Below are 22,888 nucleotides of genomic sequence, written 5' to 3' on the forward strand. Positions count from 1 at the left end.
TCAGTGGAGATCCCCAGCTAGGGCCAAGTTAAAAGGGGAAGGACCTAGAGCTGAGCCTGCCAACGCGGTTTATGGCAAGGCCTTACTGACCACACAGAGAAATGAACTGGGTTTCTAGGAACCATGGGCTAAGATTTGAACCTTAGTTCAAGTCCAGACTTTGTTTTTACTTCCTGTATAACCTTAGGGAACTAATCTAACCTCTTTGAGCATAATGTCTATAACTGAAAAATGAGGTTAATAGTTACTTCCCAGTGTCATGAAGATTGGAGATAGTAATTTTTACATAGCAGGTATACAGAATACCATGCCAAATATACAGTTCAGTTCAGTTCAGTCACTCAGTCGTGTCCAACTCTTTGTGACCCCATGGACTGCAGCACGCCAGGCTTCCCTGTCCATCACCAACTTCCAGAGCTTACTCAAACTCATGTCCACCGAGACGGTGATGCCATTTAACCATCTCATCCTCTGTCATCCCTTTCTCCTCCCACCTTCAATCTTTCCCAGGATCAGGGTCTTTTCCAGTGAGTCAGGTCTTCGCCTCAGGTAGCCAAAGTATAGGAGTTTCAGCTTCAGCATCAGTCCTTCCAATGAATATTCAGGACTGATTTCCTTTAAGATTGACTGGTTGGATCTCCTTGCAGTACAAGGGACTCTCAAGAGTCTTTTTCAACACCACAGTACAAAAGCATCAATTCTTCCGCGCTCAGCTTTCTTTATAGTCCAACTCTCATATCCATACATGACTACTGGAAAAACCATACCTTTGACTAAACAGACTTTTGTTGGTAAAGTAATGTCTCTGCTTTTTAATATGCTGTCTAGGTTGGTCATAGCTTTTCTTCCGAAGAGCAAGTGTCTTAATTTCATGGCTGCAGTCACCATCGATAGTGATTTTGGAGTGCCCCCAAATAAAGTCTCTCACTGTTTCCATTATTTCCCCATCGATTTGCCATGAAGTGATGGTACCGGATGCCATGATCTTAGTTTTCTGAATGTTGAGCTTTAGCCAACTTTTTCATTCTCCTCTTTCACTTTCATCAAGAGGCTCTTTAGTTCTTCTTCACTTTCTGCCATAAGGGTGGTGTCATCTGCATATCTGAGGTTATTGATATTTCTCCCAGCAATCTTGATTTCAGCTTGTGCTTCATTCAGCTGGAATAATGCATGATGTCCTCTGTAATAAGTTAAATAAGCAGGGTGACAATATACAGCCTTAACGTACTCCTTTCCCGATTGGAACCAGTCTGTTAGTCCATGTCCAGTTCAAACTGTTGCTTCTTGACCTGCATACAGATATCTCAAGGGGCAGGTCAGGTGGTCTGATATTCCCATCTCTTTAAGAATTTTCTATAGTTTGTTATGATCCATACAGTCAAAGACTTTTGCATAGTCAATGAAGCAGAGGTAGATGTTTTTCTGGAACTCTCGTGCTTTTTCAATGATCCAGTGGATGTCAACAATTTGATCTCTGGTTCCTCTGCCTTTTCTAAATTCAGCTTGAACATCTGGAAGTTCACGGTTCACATACTCTTGAAGCCTGGCTTGGAGAATTTTGAGCATTACTTGGCTAGTGTGTGAGATGAGTGCAATTGTGTGGTAGTTTGAGCAATCTTTGGCATTCCCTTTCTTTGGGATTGGGATGAAAACTGACCTTTTCCAGTCCTCTGGCTGCTGCTGAGTTTTCCAAATTTGCTGGAATACCGAGTGCAGCATTTTCACAGCATCATCTTTCAGGATTTGAAATAGTTCAACTGGAATTCCATCACCTCCAGTAACTTTGTTCACAGTGATGCTTCCTAAGGCCCACTGGACTTCATATTCCAGGATGTCTGGCTCTAGGTGAGTGATTACACCATCGTCGTTATCTGGGTCATGACGATCTTTTTTGTATAGTTCTTCTGTGTATTCTTGCTACCTCTTCTTAATATCTTCTGCTTCTGTTAGGTCCCTACCATTTCTGTCCTTTATTGTGCCCATCTTTGCATAAAATGTTCCCTTGGTATCTCTAATTTTCTTGAAGAGATCTCTAGTCTTTCCCATTCTATTGTTTTCCTCTATTTCTTTGCATTGACCACTGAGGAAGGCTTTCTTATCTCTCCATGCTATTCTTTGGAACTCTGCATTCAAATGGATATATCTTTCCTTTTCTCCTTTGCCTTTAGCTTCTCTTCTTTTCACGTCTATTTGTAAGGTCTCCTCAGACAACCATTTTGCCTTTTTGCATTTCTTTTTCTTGAAAATGGTCTTGATCACTGCCTCCTGTACAATGTCACGAACCTCCATCCATAGTTCTTCAGGCACTCTGTCTATCAGATCTAATCCCTTGAATCTGTTTGTCACTTCCATTGTATAATTGTAAGGGACTTGAGTTAGGTCATACCTGAATGGTCTAGTGGTTTTCCCTACTTTCTTCAACTTAAGTCTGAATTTGGCAATAAGGAGTTCATGATCTGAGCCACAGTCAGCTCCCAGTCTTGTTTTTGCTGACTGTATAGATAGAGCTTCTCCATCTTTGGCTGCAAAGAATATAATCAATCTGATTTCGGTATTAACCATCTGGTGATGTCCATGTGTAGAGTCTTCTCTTGTGTTGTTGGAAGAGGGTGTTTGCTATGATCAGTGTGTTCTCTTGGCAAAACTCTGTTAGCCTTTGACATGCTTCGTTTTGTACTCCAAGGCCAAATTTGCCTGTTACTCCAGGTATCTCTTGACTTCCTACTTTTGTGTTCCAGTCCCCTATGATAAAAAGATATCTTTTTTGGCTGTTAGTTCTAGAAGATCTTGTAGGTCTTCATAGAACCGTTCAGCTTCAGCTTCTTCAGCATTACAGGTCAGGGCATAGACTTGGATTACTGTGATATTGAATGGTTTGCCTTGGAAACAAACAGAGATCATTCTGTCGTTTTTGACATTGCATCCAAGTACTGCATTTCAGACTCTTTTGTTGACTATGATGGCTACTCCATTTTTTCTAAGGGATTCTTGCCCATAGTAGTAGATATAATGGTCATCTGAGTTAAATTCACCCATTCCAGTCCATTTTAGTTCACTGATTTCTAAAATGTCGATGTTCACTCTTGCCATCTCCTGTTTGACCACTTCTAATTTGCCCTGATTCATGGACCTAACATTCCAGGTTCCTGTGCAATATTGTTCTTTACAGCGCCGATTTTACTTCCATTACCAGTCACATCCACAACTGGGTGTTGTTTTTGCTTTGATTCTGTCTCTTCATTCCTTCTGGAGTTAGTTCTCCACTGATCTCCAGTAGCATATTGGGCACCTACTGACCTGGGGACTTCATCTTTCAGTATCCTATCTTTTTGCCTTTTCATACTGCTCATGGGGTTCTCAAGGCAAGAATACTGAAGTGGTTTGCCATTCCCTCCTCCAGTGGACCACATTTTGTCAGAACTCTCCACCTGACCTGTCCATTTTGGGTGGGCCTATATGGCATGGCTCATAGTTTCATTGAGTTAGACAAGGCTGTGGTCTATGTAATCAGTTTGATTAGTTTTCTGTGATTGTTTTCATTCTCTTGGCCCTCTGATGGGTAAGGATAAGCTTATGGAAACTTCCTGATGGGAGAGACTGACTGAGGGGGAAACTGGGCCTTGTTATGATGAGTGGGGCAATGTTCAGTTCAGTTCAGTCACTCAGTTGTGTCTGACTCTTTGTGATCCCATGACTGCAGCACGCCAGGCTTCCCTGTCCATCACCAACTCCTGGAGCTTACTCAAACTCACATCCATCGAGTCAGTGATGCCATCCAACCATCTCACCCTCTGTCATCCCCTTCTCCTCCTGCCTTCGATCTTTCCCAGCATCAAGGTCTTTTCCAATGAGTCAGTTCTTCGCATCAAGTGGCCAAAATATTGGAACTTCAGCTTCAGCATCAGTCCTTCCAATGAATATTCAGGACTGATTTCCTTTAGGATTGATTGGTTGGATCTCCTTGCAGTCCAAGGGACTCTCAAGAGTCTTCTCCAACACCACAGTTGAGTAAATCTTTAATCCATTTTCTGTTGATGGGCGGGGCTGTGTTCCCTCCCTGGTTTTTGACCTGAGGCCAAACTATGGTGGAGGTAATGAAGATAATGGCAACCTCCTTCAAAAGGTCCCATGCATGTGCTGCTGCACTGAGTGCCCCCGACCCTGTAGCAGGCCACTGCCCACCCATGCCTCTGCCAGAGACTCCTGGGCACTCGCAGGCAAGTCTGGATCAGTCTCTTTTGGGGTCACTGCTCCTTTCTCCTGGGTCCTGGTGCACACAAAGAGTCTGTTTTGTTTGTGCCCTCAAAGAGTCTGTTTCCTCAGTCCTGTGTAAGTTCTGGTGGCTCTATGGTGGCGTTAATGGATACCTCTTCCAAGAGAGCTTATGCCATACCCAGGTCTGTTGCACCCAGAGACCCTCTCTCTGCGGCAGGCCACTGCTGACCCAAATCTCTGCAGGAGACACTCAAACACAGGTCTGGCTCAGTCTCTGTGGGGTCTCTGGGTTCTGGTGTGCACAAGGTTTGTTTGAGCCCTCCACATGAGGGTATGGGTTTTGATTCTAAAAGCAATTTCGCCCCTCCTACCATCTTCCTGGGGCTTCTCCTTTGCCTTTGGACATGGGGTATCTTTGTTTGGTGGTATCCAATATTCTCCTGTCAATGGTTGTTCAGCAGCGAGTTGTGATTTTGGAGTTCTCTCAGGAGAAGATGTGTGCACGTCCTTCTACTTCATTATATTCTTCTGACGTATACAGTAGGTGCTCAATAAGTGGTGTGTGCTCAGTTGTTCAGTCTTGTTTGACTCTTTGGAACCCTATGGACTGTAGCCCACCAGGCTCCTCTGTCCATGGAGTTTTCCAGGGAAGAATATTGGAGCAGGTTGCCCTTTTCTCCTCTAGGAAATCTTCCTGACCCAGGGATCAAACCCGAGTCTTCTGCATTGATAGGTGGATTCTTTACCACTGAACCACATGGAAAGCCCTCAGTAAGTGGTACCTCTGCTATTATCAGAGGCAGCATAGCCTGTGATAGAGAGCTTTGGAGTTAGGCAGTCTTGGCTATGAATCTTGGCCTCTACCTGCTGTCCTAAAGCAAGAACTCAAGCCAGACTGGACCTCCAGGAATCAATTTCCTGTCGGTCCAAACAGGATAAAATATTAGTAATGGCTGGCACTTACTTCACACTCACTGTGTGCTAGGCTGAGTGCTAAGTGCTTTACAGTCCATTTCTCATTCAGTCTTCCCCAAACCCTATGCTATTATAATCATTTTACAGATGAGGAAACTGAGGCTCAGAGGGGTGAAGCAACTCACCCAAGAGTGGTAGATCCAATCTGAACCCAGGCAGTGGCCCAGGAGCTGCTCCCCAAATTCCTCCCTTTGTCCCATACCCCTGCAAAGTCGAATGGAACTTGGGCCATTGGCTGGCTGTCTGGACAGGTGTGAGAAGAGTTCTGTCTGGGGCTATAAAAACACTGAAGGTTCAAGAATGGGTATCTTCTGGGACTTCTCTGGTGGTCCAGTGGTTAAGGCTCTGCATTTCCACTCAAGAGGCTCAGGTTTGATGCCTGGGCGGGGAACTAATCCTGCGTGCCTCGTGCAGTGCACCCCTCCCCCAATTAATTAGTTAATTTTTTTTAATGGCCATTTTCTGGAACCCAAGACTCACTTTCATTGTGTATTTGGAAAATTTGAAGAATAAGCATCTGACCCAGCAGTGAAAACAGCTCAGGATGCTGTAATGGGCTGTGGTCTGGAGTGGCAGAGAAGACCGTGGGGTCTGAGTGGACCCCAAGCTGACTGTGACTCAGCTGGCTGGAGGAAGAGGAGGATGATCCTATAAGGCTATAGATAGCAACTGTGCATAGTGGCCCCGTGAGGTCATTGCCAGCCTGCTCAGGCTCTGTTTAAAGCACTCCACAGCCTCAGAGGGATGTAGGAAACCTGGAAAGCGCCCAGGACGGCAGGGATATGACCAAACTGGAGGGGTTGAAACCAAAAACAGCCTATGAAGAAAGATAAAAGGAATGGGGATAAATCAGGCAGAAGAGAGGGGTGAGTGATGGCACTAAGAATGGCAGGAGAATCCTGGGGAAGAAGGGAAGCTCTATTTCTATATCTGGGTTAAGGTCTAAGAAAGAAGGAACTTACATTTCAGCAGACAGGTTAGAGTTAGGCCCTGAGTGACTCTCTAGAGTGTGAGTCCATAGGTAGGCAGAGAAACCCATGAAATCTCCTTTCACAGAGGTTGGAGCAGGGCTGGGTGCCACCCTACACCAAGCTCAGCTGCTCCCAACTCACCCTGACACCTTCCCACCCCAGTTCTCACACCCCTGCCCCTCCTCCACCCTGATAAACCCTGGTCTGATCAAGGACAGTTTTCTCTTATTCTCCTTGGGTTTCAGCTGAGGGGACGGTGCATATTTGTGTTGGAAAGAGAGGGCTCCCCTGCCTCTTCAGGAAATGGCTCAGGACTGAGGGGACTTGGAGAATTCAGGGGTATCCCCCCAGATGGCTGGGAACTGTGGGGAGGTGGCTGGATGTGGTGGGGGCAGCAGTGTACCAGGACAGCTGAGACGCCAGGAACCCATGAGGAGGTGGGGGCTGTGTCTGTTCTGTGGGGCAGGAACAGGTGCTCACACAGTGAGGACGGAGCCAACAGAGACAGGGGAGGCAGGAGGAACCTGCGGGGAGGGAGAATGTGTCTCTACGGAGGAGGCTGAGTCCATTTCTGCTGGCAGGTGTAGCTGCCTCTCATCAACACACGGTGGGGTTGGGTGTGTTCTAGGTACGCGCCAGTGTTTGGATTTGGCTTGATAGGAGTCTGTCTGAGCAAAAAGGCTTCAGATGAGGCAGCCCAGGGAGGCACCTTTTCATAAGAAAGGGCCTCTCTCCCTCCTCTTCTGGGGGTCAGAATAGGGAGGGACATCCAGGATATTTCATTTTAAGCAAGGAGACACTGCAACCCAGAGAGGAGATGCAACCAGTCCAAGGTCACACAGCTTATCTGGGGCTGGCCAAGACTCTGGCCTCCTAAACTCCCAGCCATATGCTGCTCCCAGGGCACCAGGGTGCCTTCTTGGGGACCTTCCCTTCATGCTAGCAAAGCTCCCTCCTCTTCCTTCAAACTGACTTCCGTCTCCATCCTCCTCGCCTCAAACCTCTTACTGATTCAAATAACACCTGAAAGCTACCAGATGCTCAGAGTCCACAAAGCACTTTCACCTCCATTTACTAGCTCCTCCCTTTGAGGTTCAGCCTCCCTGTCCCCACTGCCTCCTCCCCAGCCTGCAAGGCAGCCTATAAGGAGGAGGTGAGATCAGCCTCAGACTTCTCCTACTTTGGCAGAAAACCCGCAGCACTCCATGTCTGTAAAAGGAGCGTGGGTCAGGAGGGGGTTGGAGCCAGCCTGTGAGGCCTCCCCAGAGAAGGAGCTAGGTCAGGGGTGTGGGGTTGACGAGGAGGAGATGTGGGAGGAATTTATAAGAGCTGGGGTGGGGGTACCATGAAGGAGGGGTCCCAAGAGAGGGTCTAGGGTCAGAAGGTGGAGAGAGGTGGGAGAGGGAGGCCTGGAGGTCTTAAACCAGTGAGATGCAGAGGGTGGTGGATGAGAGGGGTGATTGCTGGCTGTGGGGCCAGGGGGCCAGTGCAGGGGGGAGGCCGGGGTGGCGGGGGATGAGTCTCAGGGATAATCCTGACGCCACCGTTCCAGCTGGGCCCCCCAACCCAACCTCCCCCGCGGTGATATCAGGAAGAAACAATTGCCTCTGGACATTCCTTCCCTTTTACAGTCACTCTAGCTCCTCAGCCGCCTGTGGAGGTTAAGCAGCCCTACAGCTGAGAGGAAGATGGGGGGGCAGCATGGAAGGGACTGTTGAGGGCCGGGTCTCTGGGAGCACTGAGGCGGGGATGACTCTGCCAGGGACCACTCAGTGTCCCACCCCCTGGGCCCAGAGACTCAGGATGTCAGAAGCTGAGGGGGCTCTGGAGATGACCCGGCCCAATCCCCTTTCACACCTGGACATGTGAGACTAGGCAGGAAATGGGACTTGCCCAGGGGGCACAGATGGTTAGTTGGTGAACCTCCATGATAAGCATCCATATCTTAGCCTCTGGCTGACTGCCCCACCTCCAGACCCCCTTGCTTGGGTCTCCCACCTGCCCACCAAGTGCTGAAGCTCAGGCAAGAGCCAGGGTCCCAGAATCCACACCTGCCATACTGTCCCCAAGCTCTGACGCGGTGGCTGTCTCCTGACCCAACCCAGCTTGGAATAGAAGCACCAAGATGCTGGGAAATAGAAAGAGGAGGGTGGGCCCTGGACAAAGGGACACAGGCAACCCTGGAGGTGGGGGTCAGCTGGTGGAGAGGGGGTGCACGGTGGGGAGGCACCAGCACTGTCTTGCGTCTGGGATCCTGGAGTAGACCGGGGCTGGGGGATGCTCCCAGACAGGGCAAGGTGGAAAAGTCACTTCTGGTTGTCTCCTTTTTGACCTCTTTCATTTTTTCCCTCAATTCAGATGCCCTGTGGTGGCCAAGTCGGTATCCCCATCCTGGTGATTCATCCATATCAGCTGCCTGCCCCCTATCCATGCCATCCATGGGGCCTGGGAGGCCCTATGGTACCAGGGCCCTTGTCTTCTAGGGCACCCTCCATGAGGTTCAGAGATCTACCCAGGCATCCACAAGCCCTCCAGTCACTGAGTTTAGAGGAAGGCAGGGAAAAGCTTGGCAGTGTCACCCAACAAAAAAGAGGCTGTGTGAGGTGAGCCCAAAGGAGAGGTGAGTGAGCTAAGGTTAGCAAGATGGGCCAGTTTGGTGGGGCTTTGGAGGCTAGGATGAATCTGGGTTTTGCTGGTCCATTAGTTTAGGGAAGGGAGAGAATTGGGAATGGTGAAATAGGCAAAGTCTCCAAAAGATGTGAGCACTACCCCGAAATATTTGAAGTTGGATCTCTGAAAGGGATTTCTTTTCGCTCTGTTTGGTTCCCAGGGCAGAGTAATAGGTATAGCAGAGACATCTCCTGGGTTCAAATATAAGGAAATGTTTCAAACAGCAGGGCTGTCTGTTGTCCCATGACCAAGGCATGTTATTTACCCAATACTCTTTGTGGAGTGGAGTGGGCACCCTGGAGACACTGTGTCCCCAGGCAGTAGAGGGATTCAAAGTGGAGCAGTGCTTGCTTGAGTCACAGTAGAAACGATTTAAGCCTTAACTGAGAAGTGGGTGTGTGGGACTGGTTGACCTCATGACCTATGAAGTTACTTCCAACCTTAAGTTTCCAAGACTCTCCAAGGTTGGAGTAATGTGGGAAGATTTCAAGCAAACATCAGGACTGACTTCCTTCTTTAACTGATTCAACAAAATATATTGGTAATGTGCATTGTATTAAATACAAGGGGACTGTACCATGAACACACATTTATAAATTGTCCCCCTTTTCTGGCAAATGATGAATGAAAAGGTCTGTCTTGGTGGACCTTCCCATTTCCAATATCACTTAGCTCCAGTGAGAGATATGACCATAAAATAATGTGATACCTTACCAAAAGAATAAAATGCCTTACCAAACTTTATATATTCAGAAGTTTGTCCCGGGACTTTCCTGGTGGTCCAGTAGTTAAGAATCCACCTTGTAATACAGGGGACATGGGTTTGACTCCTGGTCAGGGAACTAAGATCCCACATGCCAAGGAGCAACTAAGCCTGTGTACCACGACAGAAGAGCCCATGCACCACAGCTAGAGAAAGATCTCTCATGATGTAATGAATATCCGATGTACTGCAACTAAGACTTGACAGCCAAATAAGTAAATATTTTTTAAAAGTTTTGTTCCAAGGATGTTCATAGCAGCATTGTTTATAGTAGCAAAAGATTGGAAATGTTTATCAATAAAAAATTGGCCAAATATGGTAAATACGAATACAAATGTGAAATACAAATGAGGATATTAAGAAGAATGATTAAGAAGAATGACTCAAAATCTCCCAATAAAGAAAAGAGTAAGACAAGATGACTTCCTTGTTGAATTCTACCAAACATTTCGGAATTAACACCAACCCTTCTCAAAATCTTCTAAAAATTTGAAAAGGAAGTATTTCTTAACACATCCTATGAGGCCAGCATTAGTCTGATACCACAGCCAGACAAAGACATACAAGAAAACAAAGCTACAGATGTATATTCCTTACAAATATTAATGTTAAACTTCTCAACAAAATGCTAGCAAACCAAAATTCAACAGCATATTAAAAGCATTATACACATGTTGACATGGGACTTTTTTCTGGAATGCAGGAATGGTTAAATACATGAAAACCAATCAGTATAATATATCACATTAACAGAATAAAGGGAAAAACCCTCATTATCAACTTCATCTATAATAGCATCAAAAAGAATAAAATACCTAGAAATAAACATAACTAGGGAAGAGTACTGTTGCCTGGAAAATCCCATGGATGGAGGAGCCTGGTGGGCTGCAGTCCATGGGGTCGAGAAGAGTCGGACATGACTGAAGTGACTTAAGAGTAAGGCTTGTACATTGAAAGCTACAAAACATTTCTGAAATGAAGACACAAAAATTGAAAGATATCCAGTATTTATTGATTGGAAGACTTAATATTGTTAAGCTTTCAATACTACCCAAAGTGATCGGCAGATTCAGTGCAACCCCTATAAAAATCCCACCAAAAATTTTTTTAAGAAATAGAAAAATTCATTCCATTTAAAATTCAAAATGGAATCTCAATGGACCCCTCATAGCCAAAACATCTTGAAAAAAACAACAAAGTTGGAGGAGTCACACTTCTTGATTTCAAAACTTATTACAAAGCTATAGTAATCAAGGCAGTATGGTACTGGTGTGAGTACAGATACCTAGGTCAATGGACCATAACAGAGAGCCCAGAGGAAAAAAAAAACTTCAAATATATGGCTAAATTGTTTTCAATAAGAGGAAAAGGACAGTCTTGTCAACAAATGGTGCTGGGGAAATTATCTATCATATAATACTCATATAACGTATTAATATGAAAAAGAATGAAGTTGGACCCTTATACTGTGTATGAAAATTAATTCATAATGGATCAAAGACTTAAAACTGTAAAGCTCTCAGAAGAAAACACAGGGGATAACATTCTTCACATTGATTTGGCAATGATTTCTTGGATATGACACCCAAAGCATAGGCAATAAAAGAATCCATAGATAAACTGGACTTTATCAAAATTAAAAACTTTTGTGCATCAAAGGATACTATCAAGAGAGTGAAAAAGCAACCCACAGAATGATACCTTCTGCATTTTATGCTAAGTGCATTACCCATCCAGATAAATTATCATTATTTTTAGCATGTCTAGTTCTAAGAAGTCCCAAGGGGAGTCTAAACTCTTCCTTCAGTGGTGCTGCCTGGTTAGGAACATGCTCTGGAATGCTGCTCTTTCACCTGCCTTCCAAGCCTCCAAGTGTTGTTTTGCTGCCCTCCATGGTAGCAAATCCTTAGGGGTGGAACCAAATTTTGGAAACAGCTCCAAGTGGTTCAGAGCCAAGTCTGGTAGATGTTGATTTTGACTAGAGAATACATGGTATAATTTATTTATTTGCTTTCTGTCTCATTTCACTAAGGAACTGAGGCCTCAGGCTGGTCCAAAGGGCAATTTCCTTATGTGGTCTGGAGACTGTTCACAGACAGGAGTCCCAAAAGTGTTCTGGCCTCTTTAGTGTTGTGGAAATGGGCGCACAGTCTCCTTACAGCATATTAGCCAGGGTTGTTTTGATTACAAATGGCAGTAGCCAATACCAAGTCTCTGCAGTTTAAAAAAAAAAAGATAAGTTTATTGGCCCCAAACCCAGGAAGGATACTGGGGGAGCTCACAAAATGGAGAACTGAAGAACCAGGGTCCCGGGAGATGGAATTTAGGACTTCCAGCCTCACATTCTCCTTTTCTCTGGGTGTCTCTGCTGCTCCCGGCATGCTGACCTTTTTTTCCCTATGCCAGAAAGACCTCCCCAGTGGGTAGGAAACATGGTTGCCAGGCTCCAGTTTAGTAATCCCAGTTCCATGTATAAATTCCAAGGTGGGTCTCTGATTGGCCCTGGTCAGGTCCAGGCCTGCCCCTTGAGCCAACTGCTGCAGTCAGAGGGATTCAGTTATAAGAGTGGCTGGGAGCTGACTCACCTGTCCACTCATGGACAGGTGTGTCTCATGGACATGTGTGTTTGTGTGCACGCAGCGTATGTTAACAAAATAAGGGGATGGGAAAGAAATCTTTCAGGCTACTTTGAACAAGGACAGTGCTGCCTGTCCAAAGGGACATGCAAAGGAGTCACATGGTCTCCCCAAAATTCTCCAGGAGCCTACAATCTAGTTTGGGAGACGAGACACAAAAATAACCAGAACACAACAGCTTGCACTGACTCGAAGGCTGGATAAGAATATCTGGAACTCCCCACCCACCTCATAAGCTTGTCTCTTGGATAAAAATTAGAAACTGAATGTGAAAGGGCTTTGCAAAGACAGCAGCAACAAAGCTCTTTGCAGTTAACCTGGCACATTCACACATACCCTGGGGACAAAGCATGGGCTCTGGAGTCAGACTGCCTCAGCTTCCTGAGCTGCAACATGGGAAGGGTACTAGCTCTTACCTCACAGGGGTGTCAAGAGAATTGGGGATCACGGGTGGGAAGTGCTTAGCAGAGTGACACACGGTGGGTGCTCAGAATACACAAGGTAGTAATTGTTACTTGAGCCTCTTCAAACCCATAGTCGGTAGACACCGCCAGGGTGACCATTCATACATTATAGTGACGACACAGAGAAGGGAAGGACTTGCCTGCTTGTAATTACATCTTCAGGTGATGGCAGAGCTAAGATAAGACCAGACCTCTATTTCCAAACTTTGCATTCCTAAAGGGTCAGGCCTAAGAGAGACCTGAATAGTGCCAGGTGGAGCTTTGGAGAAACAGCCAATATTCATGGAGAAGCGGAAATGTCCTTAGGGGTCAGCCAGTGCCTTGTACTAAGGAGGAGACCTTAGTACAAGGGATGGACAAGCCCTATTCAGGGCTTCTCTGCTGGGGGCTTGGAGCATGAAGAGGGTGGGAAGTGATTGGGGCTCATCGCCTCAAGCCTTCCTCCACCATCTGATACCCATGTCTCCTCAGGTACCCGACCCCCACCCCCCCAGAGCTCCTCTCCTGTGTGCTTGTTTCCCGGACTGATGCATTCTCCTCTATAAATACCAGCTCTGGTATTTGGGGTTGGCAGCTGTTGCTGCCAGGGAGATGGCTGGGTTGACATGAGGCTCCTGACAAAACACAAACCCCTGGGGGTGGGGGTGGTGTGAGGAAGGGGGATGAATCAGAGAGGGGGTGGGGGTGGGCTCACAGGGACAGAAGCCCAGAGAAGTTGGCAGTGTGGGGGTGAGAGGACACAGTTATAATTGTTATAATTGGAAACTGAGAGCCTACCAGGCCCTTTCTGGAAATCACCCTGTTGTTTGTAAACTTGAGGCTGCACCCTCACTGGCTCACTGGTAGGGGTGGGGTGGAAAAGGACCTTCATGAATCCAGAGGGAAACTGAGGCTGGGAGCTGGAACTCAGATGCTAGTGGACATACCTGAGGAGGTGGGCTCTGGTGGGGATGGCTGCCTATCCCAGGGAGGCCTTCCCATCCTCCCTGCCTGTCAGAGACGCTCCTCCACTAGGCCTGGCTGGGGCATTCCTGGTCTTTGTCTGAGCCCTCCTAAATGTTTGCCACTTTCGGAGAATCTTTAGGGAAAAAAAAAAAGGTGATTTGCAGACTGTCTTGGAAATAGGCCTTGTCTCTTCAGGAAATGACCCAAAGTATCTCTTTGGAGCCAAAAGAAGCCCCTCAAACTAAATAGAAGCCTCTCCCCAGCTCTCTCCGCTGATCACCCCAGGACCAGGGAGGCAAGGACTGAAAGGGGGCTGGCCGGGGGCTCCAGACATGTTTGCGCCCGGGTGAAGCGGCTGGCAGGCCTGCCCACCTTCTGCCCTCCTAGGTCCGCCAGCCTCTCCCACACCCCGCAGGGGCCCCCACCCACCCGCCCGCTGAGGGGCTCAGTCCTACTGCGGGGGAGCTGGCCTCCCCGCCCCCACGCCAGGGGCCGCCCTTTCCTGGCAGGACAGCGGGATCCTGCAGCTGTCAGGGGAGGGGCGGCGGGGGCTGATGTCAGGAGGGATACAAATAGTGCGGACGGCCGGGGGCCCTGTCTCCCCTCGCCACATCCACTCTCCGGCCGGCCGCCCGCCGCCTCCTTCTCCGCGCCGCCCAGCCTCGCCCGCGCCGCCACTATGAGCCAGGCCTACTCGTCCAGCCAGCGGGTGTCGTCCTACCGCCGCACCTTCGGCGGGGCCCCCAGCTTCCCGCTCGGCTCCCCGCTGAGCTCGCCGGTGTTCCCGCGCGCGGGCTTCGGCACCAAGGGCTCCTCGAGCTCGGTGACGTCCCGCGTGTACCAGGTGTCGCGCACGTCGGGCGGGGCCGGGGGCCTGGGGGCGCTGCGGGCCAGCCGGCTGGGTTCGACCCGCGTGCCCTCCTCCTATGGCGCGGGCGAGCTGCTGGACTTCTCGCTGGCCGATGCCGTGAACCAGGAGTTCCTGACCACGCGCACCAACGAGAAGGTGGAGCTGCAGGAGCTCAATGATCGCTTCGCCAACTACATCGAGAAGGTGCGCTTCCTGGAGCAGCAGAACGCGGCGCTTGCTGCGGAGGTGAACCGGCTCAAGGGCCGGGAGCCGACGCGCGTGGCCGAGATCTACGAGGAGGAGCTGCGCGAGCTGCGGCGCCAGGTGGAGGTGCTCACCAACCAGCGCGCCCGCGTCGACGTCGAGCGGGACAACCTGCTGGACGACCTGCAGCGGCTCAAGGCCAAGTGAGCACCCGCAAGCGCCCTCAGAACCCTCTCCCTCTCCAGGGGCCGGGCACGGGAGGCTAAGGCCTGGGGCTGGGTCCAGTGGTCAGTACCCCATCGTACCCAGGATGAGGATGGTCTAGCTGTGTCTCCGGGGGAGGGGGAAGAGACGCCATGCCTCTCCCTGTGCTCTCAGGCTGCAGACGAGGCTACGGTCCCAATTTTCTTGGGGACATCGTGGAGTGGAAATGGGCGACCTTGGGAGACCAGGTGCTTCTTACAAAGCATCTTAAGATGCTCGGGGTTTGTTTCTGGGTTCAGGTGGGCACATGGAAGGAGAAAGGAGGCCCATAGGCAGTGGGAGGGAGAGGACAGGTTGGTAGGAGACAAGGAAATCTGGGGCCAGCAGTAGCTCTCAGTTCTTCTGTGATGAAGCCCTGTGGTTGGGGGTAGAGAGCGGATCTTGACCCCTGGGCCAGACTTAAGCTTTATAGGGAGGATGGATAAGCTGGAGGAAAGGAGAGAGTGAGTTGGGGGGGCGGGGGGAGAGGGGGAGACGCAGCCCTCAGACAGATTGGAACACTGATTGTGGCTCCACCAGGCTCCCTGTGCTTCAGGCAGCAAGAATAGAGCAAATACTGGTGGGTCCTGCTTTTCTGTCCAAGTGATCACTGTTCTACCACCCAGGTCACAAACGTTAAATGAGCACCTACATGCGCCAGGCTGGGGCTGGGGCCTGGGAACCCAGAGGTGGATAAAATAAGAACCGGGAGGTGGACAAAATAAGACGCAGTTCTTAATCCCAGGGAGGTCACAAACTAGCGAGGACATGGACTTCCAGGGTGTGGCTCCAGGGCAGAGATTGGGCCACTTCCTGTCCCCTCCCTGTGTGGGCGGGCCCTCCTCACTCTATTCTGAGCCCACTCCCTGGGCAGCCCCCAGTCAGTCTTCTCCCCAGCCTGTTTCATCCTCACCATCTGTCTGTCCTTCTGCCTGTGTCTACCAGGCTGCAAGAGGAAATTCAGCTGAAAGAAGAAGCGGAGAACAATTTGGCTGCCTTCCGAGCCGTGAGTCCTCTTGGGTCTCCCAGCTGCCTTACCCCTTCTGTCCCCTCTGTGTCACGCCTGGTCTCCCTCTGCAATGCCCGGGTGATCAGTGTCCCTCTCCCTCTCACTTGACCTTTCCCAGGACGTGGATGCAGCCACTCTAGCTCGAATTGACCTGGAGCGCAGGATTGAATCTCTCAACGAGGAAATCGCGTTCCTTAAGAAAGTTCACGAAGAGGTACTATGCCCTGGTGAAAGCGGCTGGAGCGGATGGTGGTGGTGCTGGACTCGGGGAGTGGGGTTGTGAGGGTACGTGTTGGGGCTGGTTGGGGACTGAAGCCTAGCCATACCCTGCAGGAGATCCGCGAGCTACAGGCCCAGCTTCAGGAACAGCAGGTCCAGGTGGAGATGGACATGTCGAAACCAGACCTCACAGCTGCCCTCAGGGACATCCGTGCTCAGTATGAGACCATCGCGGCCAAGAATATCTCGGAAGCCGAGGAATGGTACAAGTCAAAGGTGAGACTCTGGCAGCCCCTCTGTCCCCTCAATCCCAGTTTGGAGGTATTTCCTATGGCTCCATCTCTGGGGAGGAAGGTGAGCCCAGGGTCTCCATGCTTCTTTGCCCACCCCTTCCTGTATCCTGCATCCTCCCTGTCATCTCAGGGACCCTCTCTCTTTGCCCATAGGTGTCTGACCTGACCCAGGCAGCCAACAAGAACAATGACGCTCTGCGCCAGGCCAAGCAGGAGATGATGGAGTACCGCCACCAGATCCAGTCCTACACCTGCGAGATCGACGCCCTCAAGGGCACCGTGAGTCCCTGCCCACCTTGCCTGGCCCAGCCCTTCCCATCTGCAGCTTACGCTCTGTGACCTCAGGCGCATCACACACCCTCTCTGGGCCTCTGTCTCCTCATATCTACCACAGGGGTAGAAACAGACAGGTGGACTCCCAGGGGGGCTCTCAGGAATCGTGGGACTCCTGCGTGGAGGCAGGAAGGGTGGACAGCCATGTTCCCTTGTATCAGCTGTATTCTCTGATATTCCACATAAGGCTTCATTTGAGTTCCGAGTTCCCTGGCTCAGAGGACTTTGACAAGTCCTCGGCTTGGCTATCTGGGGTACCTCCCAGCCCGGAGACTGTGCCTCTGTCCATCCTGGGCCCCCCGTGTCCCCTCGACCACCAGCACAGCCCGTCCTTGACCTGGGCACCCCCTCCTGCAGAACGACTCACTGATGAGGCAGATGAGGGAGCTAGAGGACCGCTTTGCTAGTGAGGCCAGCGGCTACCAGGACAACATTGCCCGCCTGGAGGAGGAGATCCGACACCTCAAGGATGAGATGGCCCGCCACCTGCGCGAGTACCAGGACCTGCTCAATGTCAAGATGGCCTTGGACGTGGAGATTGCCACCTACCGGAAGCTGCTGGAGGGCGAGGAGAGCCGGTGAGGGGCCAGGCAGAGGCTGGCCGTGGGCTCCTGGAGGGGGGTGCATTGAGGGCCCCTTCCTGCCCTGAAGCGGGGCTCAGGATCACCATCACAAGATCTAGAAGCAATATTATACAAGAGGCCACCACTGCGCTGATTACAGAGAATTAACCAAAGCCACCTGGGTAAAAAGTGATTTAATTAATAGCTTTTATAAAAAGAGAAATATAAGTATTCCCATATCCACCTTCAGAATTAAGAACCAGCAGCATAAAACCATATTCAGCAACTAGTAATAAAACATTACTGCCAGTCAAGGGAGAGATGGAAGCAGAGCTGGGAGTGATGAGGAAGGAAAGGGAGGGGGCAGATAGAGATGAATAGAGACAGATGGAGCTGGGACATGATAGGCTAAGAGAGAAGGTGCAGAGATTCATGCTCAGAGGGTGCACACACATGCATGTGTACACACACACGTGCTCACAGGAAAAGATGCAATGACGTGCTCAGAACAAATCACCTTTAGACACAAAAACACCATGCAACCAGAAAGGGACACAAGGGAACCTTCTTCGTTGATGGAAATGTTCTATATCTTGATTTGGACTGGTGGTTACATGGATGTAGACACTGATCAAAACTCACTGGATTGCACTCTAAAGATCTGTGCATTTCACTATATAAACTTAACATCAATTCAAAACAGATCATGTACTCAACAAAATGATGCCCACTGATGCTCACAAAAATGATAAAATCTGAAGTTTACAAAAATCAGCTGACATATTTAGATACAGATTTATAGAGAGGAAGATTTCAGATACTGTAGAATAATATCCTCATATAATGACCCCTTCAGGTAGCTAAGGTCACACTGCATTTTCCCAGCTGTAGGCATAAAGGGCGGGTGGCAGTTCCTGGAACTTGCCTTCCTGTGAGTGGGCCAGAGATTCCCAGACTGACTGGAGGGTGGGCACATGCAGTGGATGTCATCCACAGCTCTTGTTGATACACCCTGCAATGCCAAGGGCAAGAAAGGAATCTGGGTACAGTGGAGGGTGCAGTGGGGGTCCTGGTGTCATACCAGCAGGTCAGAGAAGGACTGGGGTGATCCTTCCAGAAGGGACAGTTCCTGGGACAGCTCGAGTGGGCCTTTGGCCCCATGCCCCAAGCAGTGTTGAAGTCAGTGGGACTGGGACAGCTGAGGATGGTGTTTACAGAGGATCAGGGCAAGTTTTGAGGGGTGGTGACGAGAGAGATGGCGGGTCCTAACCCTTTGGGGGCCTGGTCTCTCTCCTTTTAGGATCAACCTCCCTATCCAGACCTTCTCTGCCCTCAACTTCCGAGGTGAGTGCGTGTTGGCAAGTGGAGGCTGGAGTGGCAGAGGGTAGGAGACCAGCATGAGCACTGCCCAAGGCCAGCCAGGAAGGGAGGATACACCATAGGGACAGGGATGGGGTCTGGGGAACAGAAAGGGGGCTGCAACGGGAGAATGGGGACATTTAGGTAGAGGCATCTTCTGACAAAGGGAGCTTTTTATTTTATTTTTTTAAATTTCACGGTGTTGTATTGTATGACCATGTCCCCTGCATCTTCTGGGAATATTAAGTGGCCAACAGTTTCTTTTTCCTAATATACCCAAACTCTGAGGAAGTACCAGGGTATCCTTGGGGACCTGGCGGCAGAAGCATCTAGAACCCTATGCCTGAGCTACAAGGCACCCACCACTTATTGTCTGTTTGACAAGTTGCCAAGCACCCCCCACTGCCCTCCAGCTGCTTATTGAGCATTTCCAGCTTTCTGGAGCAAGATGTTGGGTGCTTGCTTTAAAAAATGAAGCCAAACCTTAGCAAAGCCAAACAATTAAAAGAACGAACTCCTAGGGCATTCTGCCATTCTGACATTAGTAATATGCAGATCGAGTGGCTTTCCAACCCCAGAGAGCAGAAAAACATGCTCTAATGATACATTAGGAAAGTAAGTTGGAGTCCTTGGCAGCTTCGCCTTTCCTAGATCAAATCTTTTATATATTCGATGTTCATTTTCATCAGAAAAAAATACATGCTGTGCTCCACCGAGTTGCAATGTTCATCACAGGCTGGCTGACTGCTAAGGAGATTTATGAACACCAAACTCATAACACCAAGGACCTAAATTTGACCCTTCCAATAAAACTCAGAATGGCTCTTTTCGGTTAGCAGTTTATGCAGATATCAAGTGTGAGCCTTGCATTTAAAATCGCTTAATGCTTTTTCAAGTCAATAGTTCTGGGCCATGACAGGGCAAGTACTGCTGTTAACGTTCATTTCACAGTGGGGAAACTGAGGCATGGAGGGACAAGTGACTGGCCATCCGCGCAATAAATCAGTGACTGATTCCTGTCCATCTCTCTTTCATTAAGACATCAAGTTGTTCATCCGGAGATAAAGGAGGCTGGGTACCAAGAGATCCTTCAAAAGAGTGCCTTGGTTCTGGGCTCTAGGGTCCTAACTGTCAGGGTACCCTGCAGGGATTCCTGCAGGGATCTCTTGGGGACCAAGGGTGGAGGGGGAGTGAGGAGGGGTGTCGGTGGAGGGGGGACTGCTGGGTGGCCTGGGGCCTACGTGATCCCTCACCCTCTTGAACCTGCCAACACCTGGAGCACACCCCTTGGCTCCTTGTCTTATCTCAGCCCTGGGACAGCCCCTTGGGTCTGCAGAGCCACCTACTGGGTGCTGGGCACAAGGACAGGTGAAGATGTTTTGCTGAAAAAGTAACAGGCCCATATTGAGGGGGTGGGCATCTTCCGGGCTTTGCCCAGTGAGACCAGGGAAGGACTCCCAGCCACAGGAACAGCCCAGGCCTGGCCTTGGTCAGGCTGAGTGTGTGGATGAATCTGTTACAGAAACAAGCCCCGAGCAGAGGGGTTCTGAGGTCCATACCAAGAAGACGGTGATGATCAAGACCATTGAGACCCGGGACGGGGAGGTGAGTGGTCTGCCTGGTCCCCTTACCCCTGAGGTGGGGGGGCCTGTGGGGTGTGTCTGGGGGGGCTGTCAGCCAGGTGTCTTCTACCAGCCGTGCTGCTGGTTCTGCCTGGGGGCAGAGGGGTCTGCCACTCTGGGGAGGAGGTGTCCCGGGGTCATGACTCCATTCTCTGGCCAGCCCTGGGTTAGACTGGGTTTCTCTTCCTCTCCAGGTCGTCAGTGAGGCCACACAACAGCAGCATGAGGTGCTCTAAAGCCAGAGGCTTCTCTGCTGCCAGAGACCGTGCTCACCTCTGTCCTCACTGCCTCCTAAAGCCAGCCTCCCTCCATCCCAGGGCACCACCCCCAGCCACAGTGCTCCCCTCACAGCCTCTGACCCCTGCTCACTGCGACCACCCTTCCTGGTCCCCACAGGGGACATGGCCCAACCCTCCCAGGCACAGGGAACCCCTGCCGTGTGAGGTCTGGATTTTGAAGTGAGGGGGCCTGGCCCTGGGCCGCCCTTGGAGTGTGCTAGACAGGGCCAGGCTGGAGCCAAGACATGGCAGTGACCCTACCCTTCCCACCTCCGTGACCTCAGGCTCTAGCATATGGCTTTGGAGGGGACTCCAGAGTAGGATGTAGGAACCCCTCAGGGTCAGGTCAAGCCCTGTGGACCTCCCCACTGCCCCCGCCCCGGCCTGAGTCAGAAAGGCAGCATCCTCAGCAAGCCAGGCAGGTAACTGGGGACATAGCCCCCCTGTGGTTACTGGGGGGCTTGAGACTGACCCCATGGTCCCTTACTTTCCCAAGGTGGGCTTACAAAGCAGGGGCTGCAAGAGAGAACCCCCGAAGGTGCCAGATGTGGGAGCAGGAGATGCAGAAAGAGAGAGGGTGGGCGAGATGCTGGAGCGAAGAGGAGAGAGGAGAGAGCGGTCTCAGGCAGGTGGTAGGGGGGCCCACCTCCCCGTGCCTGCCCCTTCCCCGCTGCAGGGGCTCTGAACAGAAACAATAAAAAGATAAGCACAAGCCTAGCACGGCCCCTGCTGTTTTGACTGCCAGGTCTTCTCTGAGAGAGCCCTGTCACACTATGTCTTTTTTTTTTTTTTTTTTTAATATTTTTTGGCCACATAACACAGCATGTGAGATCTTAGTTCCCTGACCAGGGATCAAACCTGTGCCCTTGCAAGGGAAGCATGGAGTCCTAACCACTGGACCACCAGGAAATTCCTTGTATCACCTCTTGAGGTGAACTGTGTGCTGCCCTCCTGACCAGCCAGACTGTCCCCCAGGGCCTGCCACCCCTTCTATTCCCAGAGCTTTGCAGCCTGGCTGTATGTGTGTAGCATATGGGGGAGGGGGCTTTTGTTGGGGACTCACACATACCTCTTGTTACGCCCCATTACCAGGACTGCCCCCACACACTGCTCTGAAGTAGGGCTCCTGTGGTCCTTGCCTAAGGTAGCTTACACCCTCTTCCCACTAAACCTGGATCTTCGAAGCTCCAAGGCCAAGTCAGGAAAAATAACCTTGTTAAGAAAAATAGAAAGCTCTATCTCATCCTTGGAGAAGAAGACTCACTGCTCTAAAAAAGATGTCAAGTCATCCTATGTTAGCTTATAATTTCAGTGTAATACAATCTTAATTAAAATGACAAAGGGAAATTTTGGGAGTATTTGGAAAGATAGGAGGGAATGTAGGACATATGGGAAAAAAAATCATAAAACATTAACACAGATATCTTAAAGGTTTCCATGGGGAAACCTTAATTATTCAGTACTGGGCATGGTAGCCATGGACAGGGGCAGCAGTGAAATCTGTCTTTTCACTCCTTTCAAAAAATAAATTCCAGGTGGATCAGAGATTTAGGAAGCTTGATGGATCCATGTAGGTCTCTGTCTTCCAACCACCCCTCATATTTAAGAGGTTACCCTTTAGAAGCGGGAAGAGGGTAGAGATCACAAACATGATAAATTCGGACAGTTTGTAAGGGAAATAAATCCAACAGAGCTTTAGTCCTAAAGTCCTTAGTATGCTGTTCCTAACTGGCTTTTTCCAGAAGCTTCCAAAAGCCTTTCTGGTGTCTCTTTCTCCCCCTTCTTGGATGCAGCCCTGGCTCATGAGTTGCCAGCCCCCCCACCCCCACCCCGTAACTTGTGTGGTCCCTCCCTCCAGGGCTCCAGGAAGGACCCCCTTCTTCAAGGTATGCTATCCTTCATCTTGCCCCGGGAGCATCTGGGGCTAAACCCCATGTCCCCCACCCTCCCTTCCTTTCCCTGCAATCCTCCAACAGAGTGAACCCTGAAGGCCCCAGAACACCCCCCCACAATCAACCCGTGGTGGACCCCCAACAGAAATGAGCAGGAGCATTTCCTGTGCACACTGGGATAGAGGGGGGCAGCGCCTTCTTATCCTGAGCCTATGAGGGGCCCTGGAATCTGAGCTCCTCTCTGTGTGAGAGAGACTCCTGGGTGAGGTGGGCCCACGTGGGCATGGTGGTGTTCGTGTATCTGTGAGTAACCTCCGGAGGCTCTCAGCTTGCTCTTCCCCCTGAATGAGTTCTGAGCACTCATCTACCCCACAAAGGATAAAG

The 22,888-nt window shown here is 50.1% G+C and overlaps 1 protein-coding gene across 1 annotated transcript; it reads left to right on the plus strand.

The window, feature by feature from the left end:
• The first annotated feature begins 14,121 nt into the window (after window positions 1-14,121).
• On the plus strand, window positions 14,122-21,329 carry DES (desmin). Its single transcript, XM_027514159.1, has 9 exons — window positions 14,122-14,896; window positions 15,882-15,942; window positions 16,064-16,159; window positions 16,279-16,440; window positions 16,611-16,736; window positions 17,148-17,368; window positions 18,654-18,697; window positions 20,235-20,317; window positions 20,529-21,329. The coding sequence occupies exons 1-9, from the start codon at window positions 14,319-14,321 to the stop codon at window positions 20,568-20,570; spliced, it is 1,413 nt and encodes a 470-aa protein (XP_027369960.1). The 5' UTR covers window positions 14,122-14,318; the 3' UTR covers window positions 20,571-21,329.
• Window positions 21,330-22,888: the final 1,559 nt, after the last annotated feature.

The sequence above is a fragment of the Bos indicus x Bos taurus genome, chromosome 2 (assembly GCF_003369695.1).
Source record: "Bos indicus x Bos taurus breed Angus x Brahman F1 hybrid chromosome 2, Bos_hybrid_MaternalHap_v2.0, whole genome shotgun sequence".
In the NCBI taxonomy this organism is placed as follows: Eukaryota; Metazoa; Chordata; class Mammalia; order Artiodactyla; family Bovidae; genus Bos; species Bos indicus x Bos taurus.